General features: G+C 43.7%; 1 protein-coding gene across 4 annotated transcripts in view; it reads left to right on the forward strand.

Annotated features, from left to right (window-relative positions):
* ANKH (ANKH inorganic pyrophosphate transport regulator) overlaps window positions 1-22550 on the forward strand; it is a 290689-nt gene that overhangs the window by 31472 nt on the left and 236667 nt on the right. Inside the window, exon 1 of one of the 4 annotated variants that reach the window (XM_063922956.1) lies at window positions 19731-19782. The exons of the other annotated variants lie outside the window; for them this stretch is intronic. Within the exon in view, the coding sequence (XP_063779026.1) occupies window positions 19759-19782 (24 nt within the window). The 5' untranslated portion in view covers window positions 19731-19758. Of the gene's footprint in view, window positions 1-19730; window positions 19783-22550 lie in introns of those variants that run through there. 4 annotated transcript variants of the gene reach the window in all.

Here is a 22550-nt window from a genome sequence, read left to right on the forward strand (position 1 = left end):
GACATGTCTGATGAGGAAGGCTATGTGGAAGCAGAGCGGGAGCAAATGAATGTGGTGTCGCTGCCGACGGCACCGACACCTGATTGGATGGATATGTGGAAGGTTTTAAATGATAGTGTGAATTCCTTACATAAAAGGTTAGAAAAAGCTGAAACCTTAGGACAGTCAGGGTCCCTGCCCATGCCTGATCCTATGTCGCAGAGGCTGTCAGGGTCTCAGAAGCGCCCACTATCCCAAATTGTTGACACAGATACCGACATGGATTCTGACTCCAGTGTCGATTACGATGATGCAAAGTTACAGCCAAAATTGGCTAAATCCATCCGTTATATGATTATAGCAATTAAGGATGTGTTGCACATCACAGAGGAAACCCCAGTCCCTGACGGGAGGGTTCATATGTATGGGGAAAAGAAGCCACAGGTAACATTTCCCCCCTCACATGAGCTAAATGAGTTATGTGAAAAGGCTTGGGAATCTCCAGATAGGAAACTGCAGATTTCCAAAAGGATTCTTATGGCGTATCCTTTCCCGCCAACGGACAGGTTACGCTGGGAATCCTCCCCTAGGGTGGACAAGGCTTTAACACGCTTGTCCAAGAAGGTAGCCCTGCCGTCACAGGATACGGCTACCCTCAAAGACGCTTCGGATAGAAAACAGGAGGGTACCCTGAAGTCCATTTATACACATTCAGGTACCTTACTGAGGCCGGCAATCGCGTCGGCCTGGGTGTGTAGTGTTGTAGCAGCATGGACGAATACCCTATCTGAGGAACTTGATACCTTAGACAAGGATACTATTTTAATGACCCTGGGGCATATTAAGGACACTGTCCTATATATGAGAGATGCTCAAAGAGACATTAGTCTGCTGGGTTCTAGAATCAATGCTATGTCGATTTCTGCCAGAAGGGTCCTGTGGACTCGGCAATGGACAGGTGATGCCGACTCAAAAAGGCATATGGAGGTTTTACCTTACAAGGGTGAGGAATTGTTTGGGGAGGGTCTCTCGGACCTGGTCTCCACAGCTACTGCTGGAAAGTCACATTTTTTGCCATATGTTTCCTCACAGCCTAAGAAAGCACCGTATTATCAAATGCAGTCCTTTCGATCTCAGAAGAACAAGAAAGTTCGAGGTGCGTCCTTTCTTGCCAGAGGCAGGGGCAGAGGAAAGAAGCTGCACAACACAGCTAGTTCCCAGGAACAGAAGTCCTCCCCGGCCTCTACAAAATCCACCGCATGACGTTGGGGCTCCACAGGCGGAGCTAGGCCCGGTGGGGGCGCGTCTTCGAAATTTCAGCCACAAGTGGGTTTACTCCCAGTTGGATCCCTGGGCAATAGAGATTGTGTCTCAGGGATACAAGCTGGAATTCGAAGAGATGCCCCCTCACCGATACCTCAAATCGGCCCTGCCAGCGTCCCCCGAGGAGAGGGAATTAGTGTTAACTGCAATTCATAAATTGTATCTTCAACAGGTGGTGGTCAAGGTTCCCCTCCTTCAACAGGGAAGGGGTTATTATTCGACCATGTTCGTAGTCCTGAAACTGGACGGTTCGGTCAGACCCATATTGAATTTAAAATCCCTGAACATGTACCTGAAAAGGTTCCGGTTCAAGATGGAATCGCTGAGAGCGGTTATCGCAAGCCATGAAGGGTGGGGATTTTATGGTGTCTCTGGACATAAAGGATGCGTACCTTCATGTCCCCATTTATCCGCCTCATCAGGCGTACCTCAGATTTGTGGTACAGGATTGTCATTATCAATTTCAGACGTTGCCGTTTGGTCTCTCCACGGCACCGAGAATATTTACCAAGGTAATGGCGGAAATTATGGTACTCCTGCGAAAGCAAGGGGTCACAATTATCCCATATTTGGACGATCTCCTCATAAAAGCGAGATCAAGAGAGCAGTTGCTAATCAGCGTAGCACTTTCTCTGGAAGTGTTACGGCAACACGGCTGGATCATAAATATATTCCAAAGTCGCAGTTGGTCCCTACGACTCGTCTGCCTTTCCTGGGCATGATCCTAGACACAGACCAGAAAAGGGTTTATCTCCCGATAGAGAAAGCTCAGGAACTCATGGCTCTGGTCAAGCACCTATTAAAACCGAAACAGGTGTCTGTGCATCACTGCACTTGAGTCCTGGGAAAGATGGTGGCATCATACGAGGCCATTCCCTTCGGCAGGTTCCATGCGAGGACTTTCCAAAGGGACCTACTGGACAAGTGGTCCGGGTCACATCTACAGATGCATCGGTTAATCACCCTATCCCTCAGGGCCAGGGTGTCACTCCTGTGGTGGCTGCAGAGCGCTCACCTTCTCGCGGGCCGCAGATTCGGCATTCAGGACTGGGTCCTGGTGACCACGGACGCAAGCCTCCGAGGTTGGGGTGCAGTCACACAGGGAAGAAATTTCCAAGGTCTGTGGTCAAGTCAAGAGACTTTCCTTCACATCAACATCCTGGAACTAAGGGCCATATACAACGCCCTACGTCAAGCGGAGACTCTGCTTCGCGACCAACCGGTTCTGATTCAGTCAGACAACATCACCGCAGTGGCTCATGTAAACCGCCAAGGCAGCACAAGGAGCAGAGTGGAATGGCGGAAGCCACCAGAATTCTTTGCTGGGCGGAGAATCACGTAAGCGCACTGTCAGCAGTGTTCATCCCGGGAGTGGACAACTGGGAAGCAGACTTCCTCAGCAGACACGACCTCCACCCGGGAGAGTGGGGACTTCATCAGGAAGTCTTCGCACAGATTACAAGTCGGTGGGAACTGCCACAGGTGGACATGATTGCATCCCGCCTCAACAAAAAGCTACAGAGGTATTGCGCCAGGTCAAGAGACCCTCAGGCGATAGCTGTGGACGCCCTGGTGACACCGTGGGTGTTCCAGTCGGTCTATGTATTTCCTCCTCTTCCTCTCATACCCAAGGTGCTGAGGATAATAAGAAAAAGAGGAGTGAGAACAATACTCATTGTTCCAGATTGGCCACGAAGGACTTGGTATCCAGATCTGCAAGAAATGCTCACAGAGGACCCGTGGCCTCTTCCTCTAAGACAGGACTTGTTGCAACAGGGGCCCTGTCTATTCCAAGACTTACCGCGGCTGCGTTTGACGGCATGGCGGTTGAATGCCGGATCCTAGCAGAGAAAGGCATTCCGGATGAGGTCATTCCTACGCTAATAAAGGCTAGGAAGGACGTGACAGCTCAACATTATCACCGTATATAGCGAAAGTATGTTGCTTGGTGTGAGGCCAGGAATGCTCCTACGGAGGAATTCCAGCTGGGCCGTTTCCTTCACTTCCTACAGTCCGGAGTGAATTTGGCCTAAAATTGGGTTCCATTAAGGTCCAGATTTCGGCCCTATCCATTTTCTTTCAAAAGGAGTTGGCTTCTTTACCTGAAGTTCAGACGTTTGTAAAGGGAGTGCTGCATATTCAGCCCCCTTTTGTGCCTCCAGTGGCACCTTGGGATCTTAACGTGGTGTTGAGTTTCCTGAAATCCCACTGGTTTGAACCACTCAAAACGGTGGAGTTGAAATATCTCACGTGGAAGGTGGTCATGCTATTAGCCTTGGCTTCGGCTAGGCGTGTGTCAGAGTTGGCGGCTTTGTCACATAAAAGCCCCTATCTGGTTTTCCATGAGGATAGAGCAGAATTACAGACTCGTCCACAATTTCTGCCAAAGGTGGTTTCATCCTTTCATATAAACCAACCTATTGTGGTGCCTGTGGCTACTACTGACGTGGAGGATTCCGAGTTACTTGATGTGGTCAGGGCTTTGAAGGTTTATGTAGCAGAACGACTAGGGTCAGGAAAACAGAGTCTTTGTTTATCCTGTATGCTTCCAACAAGCTTGGTGCTCCTGCTTCAAAGCAAACTATTGCTCGCTGGATCTGTAACACGATTCAGCAGGCTCATTCTGCGGCTGGATTGCCGCTGCCAAAATCAGTTAAGGCCCATTCCACTAGGAAGGTGGGCTCTTCTTGGGCGGCTGCACGAGGGGTCTCGGCATTACAGCTTTGCCGAGCGGCTACTTGGTCAGGTTCAAACACTTTTGCAAAGTTCTACAAGTTTGATACCCTGGCTGAGGAGGACCTTGTGTTTGCTCAATCGGTGCTGCAGAGTCATCCGCACTCTCCCGCCCGTTTGGGAGCTTTGGTATAATCCCCATGGTCCTTACGGAGTCCCCAGCATCCACTAGGACGTTAGAGAAAATATGATTTTACTTACCGGTAAATCTATTTCTCGTAGTCCGTAGTGGATGCTGGGCGCCCGTCCCAAGTGCGGACTTCTTCTGCAATGCTTGTATATAGTTATTGCTTAAATAAGGGTTATGTTATGGTTGCATCAGGGTTGACCTGTTGCTCTGTTATTGTTCATACTGTTGACTGGGTATGTTTATCTTAAGTTATACGGTGTGATTGGTGTGGCTGGTATGAATATTGCCCTGGATTACCAAAATCCTTTCCTTGTACTGTCAGCTCTTCCGGGCACAGTTTCTCTAACTGAGGTCTGGAGGAGGGACATAGAGGGAGGAGCCAGAGCACACCAGAATCTAAATTCTTTCTTAAAGTGCCCATGTCTCCTGCGGAGCCGTCTATTCCCCATGGTCCTTACGGAGTCCCCAGCATCCACTACGGACTACGAGAAATAGATTTACCGGTAAGTAAAATCTTATTATTATTATTATCCTTTATTATATGGCGCCACAATGGTTCTGCAGCACCTAATTACAGAGTACTCAAACAAATAATCAAAACAGGAAAACAGCAACTTACAGTTGAAGACAATATAGGACAAGTACAGGGTACATAAACATAGCTACATCAGCAGAGGACACTGGAATAAGTATCAGGTGGCAGAAGACCGCTGGATTTGGTGCAGTTGAAGATTATTAAAGTAAGAAAAAGGATAAGCACATGAGGGAAGGGGGCCCTGCTCGTGAGAGTTTACAATCTAAATGGGAGGGGTAGACCGACAGGGGTGACACAGACGGGGTACATAGAGAGCGTGGAACAGACGGTTAGTATGGGATTTGGCTGGGTTTGGTGAAGAAGGTCTTGAGAGCCTGTTTGAAGTTTTGTAGATAGGTGGAGATTCTGAGGGGGAGAGGTAGGGAATTCCAGATTATACAATAACTGTGATCACTGCTAGGAGGAACAGGCAGCACAGGAGTTGGACATACATAGAAAATGTCTATCACTGTTTAATGTACAGTATATTGTAATGATGTGTTATATCTGTGTGCCTGTTATTCCCTTTACTTCATGGTGTTGTTCCCAGGTATACAGTCATATTTTCTACAAAGTAAATCTAGGCAACCATAAGGGCAACATCAATATGTCAGAATGTCACCGTTGTCAAAATGTCAACAATGAAAGATCAACATGGTTATGAGGTCGACAGGCAAAATGTTGACACAGTTAAAATGTCAACAATGAAATACAGTGTTGGCAAAATCAAACTGGTAAAACACTACAGAACATGCCTGTACCAGATAACTTGGGTTACATACGATGTCCTGGCGATCTGGATACCGGCAGTCAAAATGCCAACAGCAGCATCCTGATGCTGAGAATCCCAACACCTGCAGAGTAAGGTAGCTAATCCTAATCCCTAACCCTCCCCCTCCCACAGCCTAACCCTATATGTAAAATATAACTTCCCCCACTGCTAGAAGAATGGGCAGTCCTTAGCAGGAGAGGTCGAAGACCCACAAGGAGATAAGTATGCAGCCTTGGGAGGGAGGGAACAGAGCAGGACACAGCAGCAGGGGTGGTATAGACAGTGCTGTGGATGGAGTAGAGCAACGTCAGAGCAGGGTAGAGCAGAGGGTGGTCCATGGTTACCTGGCTTATGACAGGTTGCTTTACTAGTATAATATAATAAAAAGAGATATTGTGCACAGAAACCAGCACAGCATAGACAAGTGTGTGTGTGTGTGTGTGTGTGTGTGTGGTTTCCAGTTGCCTGGAAACCCCCCTTCCCCACAGCCTGGCTTGCGGGCACTACATGTGATTTAAAGGGTTGAATAGAGCTGCTGCACATGCCCAGTGGCTGCAGATTTTCCTACCAAGTCTACTGTGTGTGTTTGTGTTTTGTCGATCTGAGTGCTCAGTCATATTATCAGAGGGAGAATCTTGTAAGTGGCTTATTGTGATCATTGGGCTACATATGTCTGAAGTACTGTATCACATAAACTACACTTTATTTGGGGTAGACTATAGCTTGTTACCTGCTAATTATGCATTCTTCATGGGCTGGCGACAAAAAAGCCCTAAAAGCAAACATTTGGAAATCCCCCTCCAGAAATACTGTGTTTGCCCCTACACAGGGTGACACACATGCCGGGTCACACAGAGATAAAGACTGTGACCCACAATCTAGTGCATTCCTTCTCATCTTATAGGCAAAGGAGTTCACCCCTTCTTATCTCCCTTGGTGTCTGCAGGAACAGGACTGCTCAGTATAGTATAGCCCTGCCCCCGTTCTCTGCCTCCATCCCTGCCCCCGTTCTCTGCCTCCATCCCTTCCCTCTTCAACCTGTTTATGGCTCCGCAGTTTTAATTTATTGTTGCGAGGGAAGGGGGCCCTGCGAGTGGAAACTGGGCATGTGCCTACCGTGAATCTGGCTCTATGAGTCTCTTATCGATTCTATGAAGGTTATTAGGTGGAACACATGTTGGGACTGTGTTATCTAATAGATTGATTAGAATATTTAGGAATAATAAATAAATCTCAGCATTTTCATTTTCTTTTATTATGATTCTTGCAGAATTAATACTTGCCAATTATGTTACTGAGGGTCACAATACTATCTCTTCATAATTTAAGATAAATTCCCCGGTAGGCTGCTGTCTGTTTGTTCAGGCTAATCTTGAGTCCCACTAGACAGATTTTGATGCGGTTTTTACAATTCTTTGTCGAGGAAGGTTTAGGTGCATTAAACATTAATCTATTACAAAAGGGAGCTATAACGATTTTAGTAAAGCAAGTCAGAAAAAACACACCTGTTCCAGCACTTTCTTGGCTAATGCTTCCTAAACCACTAAAGATATATCACAACGATGGACTTTTATACTATGCAGAGATTGATAGGTGTTATCCGGTTTCTCCAAAGAAATTGAGGTAAGCATTGTGCCTATCTCCGTAATTTCTAAACGGTTCCTGTGCTAAGCCGGGGCGGGTTGCTAGTGTGCCATAACATTATAGCAAATTAATCTGGATACGCACCGGAGCGATCTTGGCCCGATATGTTGTTTCCAGACGATTTGGAATGACATATCATCCGGATTGTACAGTGTGTACGGCCAATCTGCGCGTTCCCATTGTCACACGTGATAGCATGCGTTTAGCGCGTCTAAACAGACGATATACAATGTGTCGCTGTCCAAGGTAATGAAGGATGGAATGAGGGGTCGTTGCATCCTTTGTTACATCGTTCTGATGTGTACCACATCCGAGTACACATTGCTGCAGTGTGTACATAGCATTAGATAAACTGCCTTGCACAAAATGTTTTTGTCCCTAGCTTTGAACTTGCTTTGCTAAAAGTGCAAATATGTCAGAAAACACCTGTGACCACAGACAATGGAGGGACACACAAACATGAGAGGGGGTTTATGATCTTTCTGAGGCAACTCAGGAAATCCAACATCCCACAGAAGCTGCTGCTCATCTTCTACACAGCAATCCTAGAATCAGTCCTATGTTCCTCGATCACAGTCTGGTATGGAGCTGCCAATGAGAGTGACAGATGAAGGCTGAAAAGGGTGGTGAGGACAGCTGAAAAGATCGTTGGGGCTGACCTCCCTCCTTTCCAGGAATTATTCCAGTTAAGGGTCAGGAAGCAAACGGAGAAAATTGTGGCAGATATGCAGCACCCAGGTCACAAATTGTTTGAACTGCTTACATCAGACAGACGCTACAGGTCCATTTCCGCGAAGTCGACCAGATCCATTAAAAGCTATACGTTGTTCCCCCTTCTTATGCTATGTATTCCCCCTTCATGTTGCTGCTTGGCAATGCATTGTACCACAAAAACTGTGTTTACTAGTACTAATGTACGTGCGTACACCTGGCCAATAAAGCTGATTCTGATTCTGATGTGAGCCACAGAGTTCCGTAACAACACGTTCACAGATTGCTTTTACATCTCTGCATTTAACCACTTGCCTGGCATGATTGCATCAGATGCGACCACATCGGGCTGGGTTTTCCCTATATGCCGACGATTGTAAAAATTATATTTTACAGATGTTAAAAAAGTTTGTTAATTTTTTTAAATAAAATTGTTTTTGATAAGTTTTAAATATGTGTTCTTGACCTAATTCATTCATAAAAAACCCTGACAATTTCTGAGCATTTAAAAAAATTTTTTTTTAAGTTAAGTGGTTAATCATAACTATTTGCTATTATTGGAGAACTTCATTTTACATTTTTCTGCTGCTCCGAAACTGTACTTATCGTAAACTGATATGCTTTGTGCACCACGTAAACCCCATATTCCCTGAGGTTAAGCAAAGAACCAGTAGTGTATTTATATAAACCTAATCTTTTATTGTTGGAAATTATGTGTATGCAGATATTGATATTGCAGCGTTATATAGGCACTCACCAACAGATGACTGAATTAGGAACAACCCAGTTATATAACCAGTGGTGTTGGATTATTGAAAGATAAATACAGCCGTACTCACTGTTACATGTATACTAGTGATTGAGCAGAGTGAGGTTTCATACAGCTCACCATCCGATAAGTGTATTCTGTAAACGACTTGCTGTACAGGGTTTCTGGAACAGCTTTATATCAGTTATTAACTGGGTCTGTCATAGGAGCTAAGCAGGAGACTCTATCTTCCACCATGTTATACAGTAAAGACAAGATAGCCCCTGCACATGCTCAGTAGAGATCTTCGTGGCCATCTTGGGATAGGACATGAAGCCTCCCTGGAGAACAGGAAGACTGAAGGCCGCACAGTAGCACACTCTTTTAACAGTTATAATCGTGTTTATCCACTTGTCATTATTGGGTTTATTTGTTACATTATTTTTATTTGAAGTTTTATTAAATTATTGTCACTGGCAGAATATTGGAGGCATGTTTGTAATTTGTATCTGTTGCAAGTTTGACAAACTTCCCATGTTTCTTTAAACCTGCAGCTTTACTACAATACATATTACATATGTAGATGTACATGTGCAGATGTAACAGATATAACGTGCAGAGAGAGTTAGATCATAGTTGCCTACCCTTCCTCATTCTGTAGGAGACACCCTGAAATAGCAGCAATCTCCCTCACTCCCTGAATGGTCCCTCAATCTCCCTGAAAAAAAAAGAAATCATAGATACATACATTTAAATGGTATCATTAGCGCCATTTCCATATATTGGTTATAAGACACAATGATCCCCATAGCTACATGCATTTTAAAGGTTTCTTGTGGCCACTTACAGTATATGGAACTTCTTGCAAAACATAATACACAAACAAATCTTGCAAAATATAACAGTCTTTTAGTAGATTTTACTAACTTTGGGGCTCATTTCATTTGGATGTAAGTCATTTTCATGACAGGCCTCTCAGATGTAGCAGTACACAATGTTTTTTAAAAAGTAGGCAAGTATGAGTTAGATTTGGGTGGGGTGTGTTCAAACTGAAATCTAAATTGCAGTGTAAAAATAAAACAGCCGGTATTTACCCTGCACAGAAACACTATGGTGCTGCTTTCACATCGCAAATGCCGGATCCTACCCGGTAAGAGAAACGTGTACTTACCGGGTGGGATCCGGCATTTGCGCTCCGTTGCTGGCTTTCCGACCCGGCAATATACCGGGTCGGTTGCCATAGCAGCGGAGGGCGCAGCAGCAGCAGGGGTGGAGGCGGCGCCGGGAGATGAGCTCATCTCCTGCGCCGCCTCTGCCTATACTGTAAATGGGAGCCGTGTCGCATCGGAACGGCTCCCATTCACACTGCGCCTGACAACCCGGTAATAACCCTTCTTTTTTACCAGGTTGAATTACCGGGTCAGACGACCCGCGAATTCACCAAAGGACTTTTCACATCGCACACGGACCCGTTTCGACACGGCAATATGCCGTGTCGATACCGGGTTTTTAGTGCGATGTGAAAGGGGTATAACCCACCCAAATCTAACTCTCTCTGCATGTTACATCTGCCCCACCTGCAGTGCACATGGTTTTGCCCAATTGCTAACTTTTTTGATTTGCAAACAACTCTGAATAACCCCCTATATCTATAAAAAATGTTGATCTCTGTTACATCAGACTTGATGCAGCCACTGTAGCAGAACTATAAATTTAGCAGATAAATCCTTGGAGAATATGAGGTCTATTTACTAAAGCCTTTGAGAGCAATAAAGTGGATGGAGATAAAGTACCAGCCAATCAGCTCCTAACTGTCATGTTACAGGCTGTGAAAAATGGCAGTTAGGAGCTGATTGGCTTGTACTTTATCTCCATCCACTTTAGCTCTCTCCAAGACTTAGTACACAGACCCCTTAATTTGGTGAAGATTTATTTTAAACTTTTGCGCCTATACACCAGAAAAGAAGGATTTTATGATACCGTGAAAATATGCAGCTATTTCCTGCTGTGGTTTATGTGCATGGCAAGAAGTAACCAGCAACATTGCTCCTGTTTTCTTTTCCCGGTTCCAGTCTGTTTACCTACTGTATCTATGGGGCAGATTTAACAACGAGAGATATTTTTATCACTCGTTACGAATGTTAAATAGTGCTACAGCTAATCAGCTCCTAACTGTCATATGTTTAAAAAATGTCAGGAGCTGATTTGTTGGAGCACCATTTAACATATGTAAGGAGTGTTAACAGTAATATCACTCGTTAAATCTGCCGCTCCCACTTGTGCTACACCACTTCTTATGAAATTGCTATCTATTTATTTTCCTGAAGAGTTAAAGCAGGTACAGTGGCAGTGAGTTAAAGCTACAGTAGTGAATATAACTAATATGATTTAACCACTTACCTGGCATGGGCACATCGTTTGCAACCACACCACCAAGTGCATTATCCGATCTGGACGCAAATGTTGCGACCAGTCAGATACACACCATGGGCAGCTGCTTCTCTGCACTCTCCTCCAGTGTCTGCTGTGCTACCGATCACTGCTGATCGGTCAGCACAGCAAGATCCCCACCCTGTGGTAGCAGCCGCTGGAGAAATGTAAATTAGCCCTCCCAGCCCCCCCCCCCATTGTGTACCTGGTGGCTGCTCAAGTGATCACTTAGTGGGAAAATGAAAGTCACGATGGTTCCACTCTGATGTACTGATGTTTTTTTTTTTTTAATAAAATCATTTTGGATAAGTTCAAATACATGTTCTTCATCTAATTCACTCATAAAAAACTGACAATTTCTGAGCTGTTTTAATAAAATTATTAATTGGTTAAACAGTGGCAAAAACTCGTTGACTAATATATCTGTAAACAGTCCCTAGTTTGCCGATGTTGGACAATCTTGATTCACCGAATCAAGCCCAGAAATTATGGAAATTGTGAGTCAGGGATTTTTAAAATATAGTATTTTGCAATTGCCATCAGATCAACAAGCGGGGGGAATTGCTGCTTAGATGTATGGCCCACATTAAAGTACTAAAAGGTATCCTACTTTTTAAAGGTATTGTTCACTTTTGGACAACGAAAAACCTAATATTGCCACCCCTAAATATAAGCTGGGTACGCCTATGCAATTGGTGGCCGGTTTACCTGATATCGGGTGGATGGGCTGATGATTGTATAGGTGTGTATGAAGGATCGTGAAAAAAATAACCAAAGGATGGAAAGCGGGCGCAATGTTGTTCTAATGCTGCTGCTAAGGGGTTGGAATTAGTCAATCCCAATCAAGAAAGAAAATACAAAAAACAACAAAGAATAGCAGCGCTACTGGTTACATAGGTAAATAACAAAAATGAGAAGGATCAAATGAAGAGTTGCACATTTAATAAAAATACACATGAATAAAAACAATGTTAAGAAGGGTCACGTTGTTAGGACTACACAAATAATACTGTCCGTTACAATTGGACTGCAGATGGGTGGAAGAAAACGAGTAAGAAAAGACTGATGGCACAGTCCCATTAATATAACTTTACCACAGTGGCACCTTTGGAGGTGTAGTCCCTTGTAAATATCCCTTTTACGGCCCTCATTCCGAGTTGTTCGCTCGTTAAAAATCTTCGCATCGCAGCGATTTTCCGCTTAATGCGCATGCGCAATGTCCGCACTACGACTGCGCCAAGTAAATTTGCTATGCAGTTAGGATTTTTACTCACGGCTTTTTCATCGTTCTGGCGATCGTAATGTGATTGACAGGAAATGGGTGTTACTGGGCGGAAACAGGCCGTTTTATGGGCGTGTGGGAAAAAACGCTACCGTTTCCGGAAAAAACGCAGGAGTGGCCGGAGAAACGGAGGAGTGTCTGGCCGAACGCTGGGTGTGTTTGTGATGTCAAACCAGGAACGACAAGCACTGAAATGATCGCAGATGCCGAGTAAGTCTGGAGCTACTCAGAAACTGCTACGAGGTGTGTAATCGCAATATTGCGAATACATCGTTCGCAATTTTAAGATGCTAAGATTCACTCCCAGTAGGCGGCGGCTTAGCATGAGCAAATCTGCTAAAATTCACTTGCGAGCGAACAACTCGGAATGAGGGCCTACGTGTTTGACAGTGTCCAGGGTACGGGATCGTTGCTAGAATACGGTGTCTTTCTTGTGGAAAGAATGCTGGTTAAAATCCAGATGTAGTTTATCCACCATGATCTCCTGCAGAATTTCGAAAGTCCAGTATTGGTCCGGGCACATAAAGGCAGCAGTCAATCCTGTAAAAGTTACCCAGAATGCATTCTAACGCATTTCGCTGCAGGTCCTGCAACTTTTTCAAAGGTCTTTTCTTACTCCTTTTATTCCACCCATCTGCAGTCCAGTTCACAACCAATAGGAATGTACACTATTACCCGTGTATGCAGGATTGTTGCAGGAATGCTAGCCGATAAACATCTTAAAACGCTACCGCAATTGTCGGGACCAGCAGGACGCATCTTGGGCCTAATTCAAATGTGGTTGGAGTTGCTATCACTGCTGATTCCTTGGAAGAAGCAGTGATAGTGCTGTTTGCTAATGCAGCGGGAGGGGCCTATTACAAGCAGACACCTCCTGCTGCAGTAGTGATCCGAGCTGCCCGTCGTAGAGGCCAGGAAATCTACGTCCAATGATGGAGATCCCTGACGAGATATGCCTCCGTTTGAATGACAGTCTGCTATTGTCCTGCTTCTGACATCGCAAGACCCATTTGCGCACATGCACAATGGGTCATACGCAAAGTACCGAACATTGGTACTTTTCACATGATAGCGCAGCAACAACCGCACATGAATGACCCCCTTTATGTGCTGTCTAATATTTATCTGCACAAGCTCCCGTTCCCATAGAAGCCCATATACACTGATAGTGTTAAGCTGATCACCCGAGTGATCACAAAGGTGTGTACCCAGCTTTACACTCCTCTAACATTAAAGCCAGGAGTCAGGCCATGCCATAAGCTACTGTAACAGGGATGAAGCACTCAGTCTGTGCCTAAGGCGCTTCTGTATACATGCTGTAAAGTGAATTTCTGTTCCTACTCTGGGATAAACAGGGACAGGTTATGTTAAGGGCGGTTGTACAGAAGCAAAACTCCTTGCAGGCAAAGTGGAACAGTCCTCAGCTTTTACCAGATCAGTGGATACTGTGTATACAGGAGCTGGTGAAATAGCTTTATGATGAAAGACAAATATAATTATTTTCTCCAGCTTTCTCTTATGCACTTTCAAATGCTTCCTCCATGAATATACTGATTATTAAGTTATACTTGATGTCCTTGTTTTCATGAGCTAGATAAATGTTTGTGTTGTTTATTATAAACGTCATGGACATTTGAGTTACATTTAGAAAACTGTGTTCTGTGGTTTTCTACTACTACTAATAATAACAACAACAACAACAACAACAACATCATCATCATCATCATCATCATCATATCATCATACAACCAAGGATGTTAAATATAGTAATACAATAAACCTTCTGTATAATTTCAAAATTAACTGCAAGATCTGTAAGCAACAAGCAGCAGCAGCTTCTCAGATGGCCATGCTGCTACTTGCCCATTAAAAATAAATCTACAATACATGTCACTAAAAACAATTTTCAAGCAGTTGTTATGGTCATAATATCCCTAACCAACAATAAAATATTGAAACTTTCAATAGTGATTTTAATTCACTTAACACATGAGAAACAAATAATTTTTTGGGGTTTTAACAGCATTTACAATGCTAGTAAGCCACTGCCTATTAGAAGTGTATGGGCTTCTCTCCGCATTGGGGGTCATTCCGAATTGATTGCTAGCTGCATTTGTTCGCTGTGCAGCAATGAGGCAAAAAAAACTGCACTTCTGCGCATGCGTATGCGGCGCAATGCACACGCGCGTCGTTCAATTGCAACGAACTATGTCGTTTCACACAGGGTCTAGCGAAGCTTTTCAGTCGCACTGCTGGCCGCAGAGTGATTGACAGGAAGAGGGTGTTTCTGGGTGTCAACTGACCGTTTTCAGGGAGTGTTCTGAAAAATGTAGGCGTGGCAGGAAAAACGCAGGCGTGGCTGGGCGAACGCAGGGCGTGTTCGTGACGTCAGAACAGGAACTGAATAGTCTGAAGTGATCGCAAGAGTTGAATAGGTATTGAGCTACTCTAAAACTGCACAAAAAAACTTTGCTGCCGCTCTGCGATCTTTTCGTTCGCACTTCTGCTAAGCTAAAATACACTCCCAGTTGGAGGCGGCATAGCGTTTGCACGGAATGACCCCCATTGTTCCCTGAGAGTGAGCCAAGCGGATCCCTATTGGATGTCCTTAAATCGCAATGGACAGTACTTATATCGGAAATAGTAAATGTTAATAACATCTTTATTAACCAGGATTTCTCCTCAGTTGTGAGATACTGAAGATTCCTCATTAAAATTTCTTTTTATTCTAATTATTCTGATTAAAAATAATACCATAATGGTCAGTAAAAATGCAGGACGAGAGATACTTCTGTCACATGACACATTATGACACAGGCTTATGTATCAGAGGTCGACCTGTTTCTCTTAGCCCAGGGGTTCCCAAACTTTTATGCATTACGGCACCTAGAGTTTCAGAATTTGTTTCACGGTACACTTTGGCCAAGTTTCTTATTGAGAAATTTAGAAAGAAATATTAAATTAAGTAAATTGTGTTTATAGGTCATCCTTAGGTTTACTAGTGTGGCGAGGGACAAGATTTGCTTCTGTTTGTCTGCATATTTTATGATTAACAGCCACTAGCACTGGTTTTGCTAGCAGTTGGACAAATCATGTGCAGTGCAGGTATGGCAGAGGGTGGTCTTCAGTATGCCGCCGGCCGGGATCCCGGCGACCAGCATACCGGCGCCGGGATCCCGACCGCTGGCATGCCAACAAATATTCTCTCTCTTGGGGGTCCACGACCCCCCGCCACCATGCCAGCAAGGGGCTCATTAGCGCTCGCCCAGCTGTCGGCATGCCGGCGGTCAGGATCCCGGCGCCAGTATGCTGGCCCCCGGCCACTTATACTACAGCCGTGGCAGATATAACATTTGCAGAGAGAGTTAGATTTGGGTGTTTTATTTTGTTTCTGTGCAGGGTAAATACTGGCTGCTTTATTTTTACACTGCAATTTAGATTTCAGTTTGAACACCCCACCCAAATCTAATGGGCCCTACACACTGGGCGATATTACTGAAAGATATGAATATTCTCGTTCATTAATGAACGAGATACCGTTCATATCTTTCAGTGTGGAGTCAGCAACGATGAACGATGTGCGGCCTCGCGCTCGTTCATCGATGGTGCCCCGTCGCTTGTTCATGCAGGCCAATATGAATGATCTTGTCCATATTTGCATGCACTGTTATGGAGCTGGGTGACGGGGGGAGTGAAGAAACTTCACTCCCCCCGTCGCCTCTCACCGCCGCTGGGTCGCCTGTCTGCCGTATCGGCCGTCGGGCAGCTCTGCGGCGGGTCGCGCAGTGTATAGGGACCATAACTCTTTCTGCACGTTATATCTGCCCACCTGCAGTGCACATGGTTTTTTGCCCAACTGCTAACAAATTTGCTGCTGCGATCAACTCTGAATTAGGCCCATTGTCTCAGCATTACCACCAACCATTGAGTCAATGTGTCAGTGCATTATTTCATGCTGGATGTGTCCTGTCCATAAAATAAAATAGGAACCTTTTCAACACTGTTTCAGTTCTGATATGTTTATGACAACTCTAGTATTTGGTTTCATGTATACTGCAGTTTGGGTTTGACCTAGTTCCTAACATTTGTTCAGTCTCAAATTGGTCAGAACAAAGCTCCCAAAATCTGCCCAGGTTGGTGTCTTGGACATTTTGCTGGTATATGCAAATTTGAACATGTGGTTCTTGTTCGGACATTGTTCCACATATTCCCCTGTGTCCTTTTCAGATTAGAGACACATAATGGGCTAAATATAACAGCCTGTGACTCGTGAGGTGCCGGAGGTGCAGGACTTTGTGTGAGTCTTTCAATATTTTTAAAGCGGCAATCGTTTACGAGACAAAGCCAACTTGATTGCTGCTTTAAAAATATGGGCAGACTCGCACAAAGTCACTTTCCTATGCTCTAAATCTGGTCTACTTGAGCCATACCTATTCAGAATGGATGTTTACTGATGCCAGTGGATATGCTTGGAGTCATGACCCAAACTGAAAATACTAGTGGCATATTGAGGATCCTTGGTCTATGCCATTTATACCGCTTTCAGATCGCTATGTCGGGTCCCACCCGGGAATTGGAAACGGCTCCTTCTCGGGTAGACCCTACACAGCGCAATCCCAACTCGGCAATATGCTGGGTCGGGTTGCCATCCGGGGGCGTGGACGGAGCCAGCATCAGGGGCGGGTGCGGTGCTGGAGATGAGATCATCTCCGTGCTGCCTCTCCCTATGCTGTAAACGGGTGCTGGGTCGCATCGACCCGGTTAACCCGTTCACACTGTGCCTGACCCGATAATTACCTGGGAATAACCCTTATAACCCGGGTTGAATTACCACGTCAGGCGACCCGGGAATTCATCCATGGCTCCTTTCATACCGCACAGCGTCCTATGCCGAAACCGGGTTATTTGTGCGGTGTGAAGGGGGTATTAGCTCTTCACATACTGGCCAAAGGTCTGGTTTTCAGTGATTGTCATCTTTTGATTAATGTTTTTTTATGTTAATCTTGTAATCCTCATTTACAGTGGTGCTAGCTTGTTTGAGAACCATTTAAAGTTCTCTGAATTTCTGCATAAATGTCACTTAAAATTTGTTCAGATCTTCATCTAGAAATGCATAAAAAAATCTAAACACAATTAAGTGTATGTTATCATTCATTTATTGATCAAAATGATCCTGCATTGAATTTCTTTGTCAGGAAAAAGTATGTGAACATCTGTGGTTCAGAGGTATTCCTGGAGATTGGCACTCACTCTTAGTCTACCTATTGGCTTTATTCTATTGTGGTTTGCATACCATCTTAATTTAAGGAGTTTTTTGGGGTCCCTTTTTTGTTTTTCCCGGGAACAATGAGGTGAATAAGTCCAGCTCCTTATTTTTTGCATTCCTATTAGCCGATGGGTATAGAGTGATACAAAATCTTATGCCTTCCAGGTTTTTTGATACTTTTGTTGTTGTATTTTTTATAAAAAATTAAAAAAATCTTTTTTAATCATTTTATGGACCTTTTTTCAAGTAAATAAAATCCTTTTAAACTCCTGTGGATTTTACCCTGTGTATCTTTGGGACTTGGAGGTATCGTGAAGGATATCTTGAGGAGAAAGAAACCTTTTTATGCATATAGGGTCTATTTACCCAGGTGAGTGTTGTTCCATATGAGAAAAGTTTATTATGAACAAGTGGAATACCAAGTAAAAGATACCTTTATGTGCATGCATCTCACTGTTTAACGGTGAGTTAAAGAGTCCGTTCCTGGAAAGATCATAGCTGATATTGAATATTGGATATTATGTTGGTGTGGTGATCTCTCCTTATATATACCTACAGAACTGTGCCCACAAGACTAGTTTGAGAATATCTAGCAGCGCTCGAGGACCACTCTCCTGTGTTTTTTAGTATATGTCGATTAAAGAAGTGGTGTTCTTGTGAGCAGGACTGAGCTGCAGCTAGGAAGGCGCAAGTTGCATCACTCTATTTCTTTGTTATATTATCTGTGGTTCAGTTACTGGTGTGACCACATTAAGCAGAAATCACTATACTCAAACATTTATGGGAATTATTGATCAAACTTTTTGGTTTGGAGGAACTTTGGACCATTGCTTCTTACAGAACGGTTTCAACTCAGGGATATTGTTGAGCTTTCATGCATAAATACCTCACCTTGTCACTGCACTTCTGTTGTATATAGCTCAGGACTTTTACTCCGCCATTCCAAAATAAGAAATCTCTTCTGCTTCATGTATTTGTATTGTATTGTGAGTTGTATTTTAAGATAGTTTACTTTCTTCATTATCTACCTTCTGCTGAGCTTCAGTTCATTTTTAGATTTATCTGTCCTCAAAACATTCTTTTAGTAGTATTCTGACTCATCCACATGGTCTTTACCAAACACAGAGCAGTGTTTTTATGGGTGACACTACTCCTGTTCAGTGTTTTCCCAATAGTGGGCTCATGAACACTTACATTAGTCAGTGCTAGATGGGCCTGCAGATACTTTGACTGTACCCTGGGGTTCTTTCTGATCTGACAGAACATTAAATACTGTACCATACTCTTGGAGAGACTTTTACTGGATGGCTATTCCTGGGGAGAGTAACAATGGTTCTCCATTTGTACATTATCTTCCTGACCCCAGTCTGGTGAAACCTTGTATTGTAAACTATTCCAGCCTGATGAGCATCAACAACTCTTTTTTGTTCTTAGAAATCTATTTTGAGGCATGGCATGCATTCAGAAACGTGTGGTGAAGAGCAGACTGATGATTTATGATTTACCTGATTGACAACCCATTGATTGTTACCTCTGACTAATTATCTCATTAAATGAACCGATAATCCTAGCGGTCCAAATGCTTTTTCTGACAAGGACGTTTAATGTTGCATCATGTAGAGCAATAAATAAGTGAATGAAGAAGTAATATACTTTTATGTGGTGGTTAATTGTCCCACTGTCCCACCCATGTCCCAGCATTGTATCAATAGAATTACTATTTTATAGTAAATGATGTCGTGACTTGATTCATAGGGGCATATTTATCACAATACTCATCTCAGATGCGTATGGGATGTGATAAAATATCCCAAATTCGCAATGCAACAATTTAATAACATTGTAAAGATAGATCAAATATTGCATGTACAGAATGTGTGAGAAAGCTCTGTCCCTGCGAATCCACGAACCGCATTTCTCAAAGGATTTAACTACAAAAAAAATGCCCGGAGACTGTGCCTGGGCAAGCGTCCCATTTCCCCCGCCCACCTGCTGCGCTAAGCTACCCGCATCCAGGACCGGTGCTCGGTGTGCTAGTCATCTGATCCGTGCAGTAAACTGAGATGCCATCTGGGACTTCACAGCATTTCAGCTCCCTTTACTCTAGCTCAACCTTCCTTGCATGCTGGGGTTATAGAGCACAATAATCAGATCACAGGGTGGCTCATGATCACCAGTCCCTGGGTGCAGGTAAGTGTTAATTTATATTCTAATTTTTTTTTTAAATCTGTGATCAGGCTGTAATCTATCAGGCACACATGGCTGATCACAGAAACCTACTGTATGCTTTTATTTTCTGCCAGCGGGATAAAATGCGAACTTAATGGCTTGGAGCATAATTGTGCAAATTTTCCATCCAATTGGACTTTGATACATTTCTGTGACACTAACGTAATGTTCAAAAAGTGTGAAAACATCTGTTTAGTAAAAATAATATTGGCAAATATGCCCCATAATCTTGAGTCTTAATACATACAGTGCCTTGCTAAAGTATTCACCCCACCCTTGGCTTTTTACCTATATTGTTACGTTACTAACTGTAATTTATTTATTTTTTTAATCTGAATTTTATGTGATGTATCTGCACAAAATAGTCTTTGGTGAAGTGAAATGAGAAAAATGTATATAATTTTTTTTTTTTTTAAATAGAAATGTGAAAATTGGCATGTGCATATGTATTCACCCCCTTTGCTGTGAAGCCCCTCAATAGTTCTGGTGCAACCACTTATCTTCAGAAGTCACAAAATTAGTGAAATGAAGTCAGTATAAACACACCTTTTCTGAAAGTCCCAGAGGCTGCAACACTACTAAGTAAGAGGCATCACACCATGAAGACCAAGGAGCTCTCCAAACAAGTCAGGGACACAGTTGTTGAGAAGTACAAGTCAGGGTTGGGTTATAAAAAAATATCCAAATATTTGATTATCCCCTGGAGCACCATCAACTCCATCATCTTCAAATGGAAAGAACTTTGTACCACAACAAACCTGCCAAGAGAGGGCCGACCATCAAAACTCACAGACCGGGCAAGGATGGCATTAATCAGAGAGGCAGCACAGAAACCGAAGGTAACCCTGAAGGAGCTGCAGAGTTCCACAGCAGAGACTGGTGTATCTGCACATGTGACCACAATAAGCCATACACTCCATAGAGCTGTGCTTTATGGAAGAGTGGCCAGAAAAAAGCCATTACTTAGTGTTAAAAATAAGAAGGCACGTTTTGAGTTTGCCAAAAGGCATGTGGACAACCCCCCAAATGTATGGAGGAAGGTGCTCTGGTCAGATGAGACTAAAATTTAACTTTTCGGCCACCAAGGAAAACGCTATGTCTGGCGCAAACCCAACACATCCCATCACTCCAACACCATCCCCACAGTGAAACATGGTGGTGGCAGCATCATGCTGTGGGGATGTTTTTCAGCAGCAGGGATTGGGAAACTGTTTCTAGTCAAGGGAAAGATGGATGGTGCTAAATACAGAGATATTCTTGAGCAAGACAATGACCCGAAGCATACTGCTAAAGCAACACTCGAGTGGTTTAAGGGGAAACATGTAAATGTGTTGGAATGGCCTAGTCAAAGCCCAGATCTCAATCCAATTGAGAATATGTGGTCAGACTTGAAGATTGCTGTTCACAAGCGGAAACCATCCAACATGAAGGAGCTGGAGCAGTTTTGCCTTGAGGAATGGGCAAAAATCCCAGTGGCAAGATGTGGCAAGCCCATAGAGACTTATCCAAAGCGACTTGCAGCTGTAATTGCCGCAAAATGTGGCTTTACAAAGTACTGACTTTAGGGGGTGAATAGTTATGCACGCTGAAGTTTTCTGTTATTTTGTCCTATTTGTTGTTTGCTTCACAATAAATAAATAAAAATCTTCAAAGTTTTAGGCATGTTCTGTGAATGAAATGATGCAAACCTTCAAACAATCCATTTTAATTTCAGGTTGTGCGGCAACAAAACATGAAAAATGCAAAGGGGGGTGAATACTTTAGCAAGGCACTGTATTGTACCCTTGTTTATGTGAATACAGTAGTTTGTAATGGAGCTTCAACAACTGTGCCAAAGTGAGAGAGTTGTATAGTACATGCCCCCACAGCTATTAATCATGCCTTCTCCTATGATGGAATACAGAAGGGTGTTTGCCACTGTCTCATTTCCCATGAGACCTTTACTTCAGTGTTGCCTGCACAGATCCCCTCTTGTGTGCTGTGTTTATCCATAATTTAAGCAACATGACTTTTTTGATCCATAACAGAGAATGGATTTGTAATGTGGTTATAGATGTGTTGGAAATATCTTGTGAGGCTGTTGCAATGTGCAGAAGATGAACAAGGTTGGAGCAGCCTACAGCGTCTCTTTCCACTGGTTTCTGGGTCTGAGGCTTTCCTTGGCAAATCAAAAAACAAACTCTAGTTTCAAATATCTCAACCATATTTTAGTATATTTCCATGGCATCCAACCCCTATGTTTCTAGGGGAAACTTAGTACTCTGAATGTGAATGTGTAGTAGTACATTTTTAACATATACATTGTATATATTACTAGCTGGAGTACCCGGCGTTGCCCCGGATTTTAAGAATGTCTGTTTACAAAAATAAATGTAAATATTAAACACACAGTATAAATAACATTGTAGATAGCTGAATACCTGTGCTTTGCTACGGGATGAGGATGGTAAATTAAGGTCCATTAACATTAGACACGTTTCTCTGCGAGCGACGTCGTCTAATGTTTCCCCCTCCTGGGCTGGCCGGTCGGCGGCCGACTGTACACACTGAGCGATATGACCGCTCATATCGCTCAGTGACGTCACGCCTCCGCCAACCCAGCATGCATGCCCTACCGACAGCAACGATCGTTGGCGACCCACGGGGCCGCGCATCGGTCGTCGCTAGCGGCATACACACTTGCCGATAAAATGAGCAACGTCGCTCAGGGAGGGGGAAAATGAGCGACG

Source organism: Pseudophryne corroboree, chromosome 5, assembly GCF_028390025.1.
Source record: "Pseudophryne corroboree isolate aPseCor3 chromosome 5, aPseCor3.hap2, whole genome shotgun sequence".
Lineage (NCBI taxonomy): Eukaryota > Metazoa > Chordata > Amphibia > Anura > Myobatrachidae > Pseudophryne > Pseudophryne corroboree.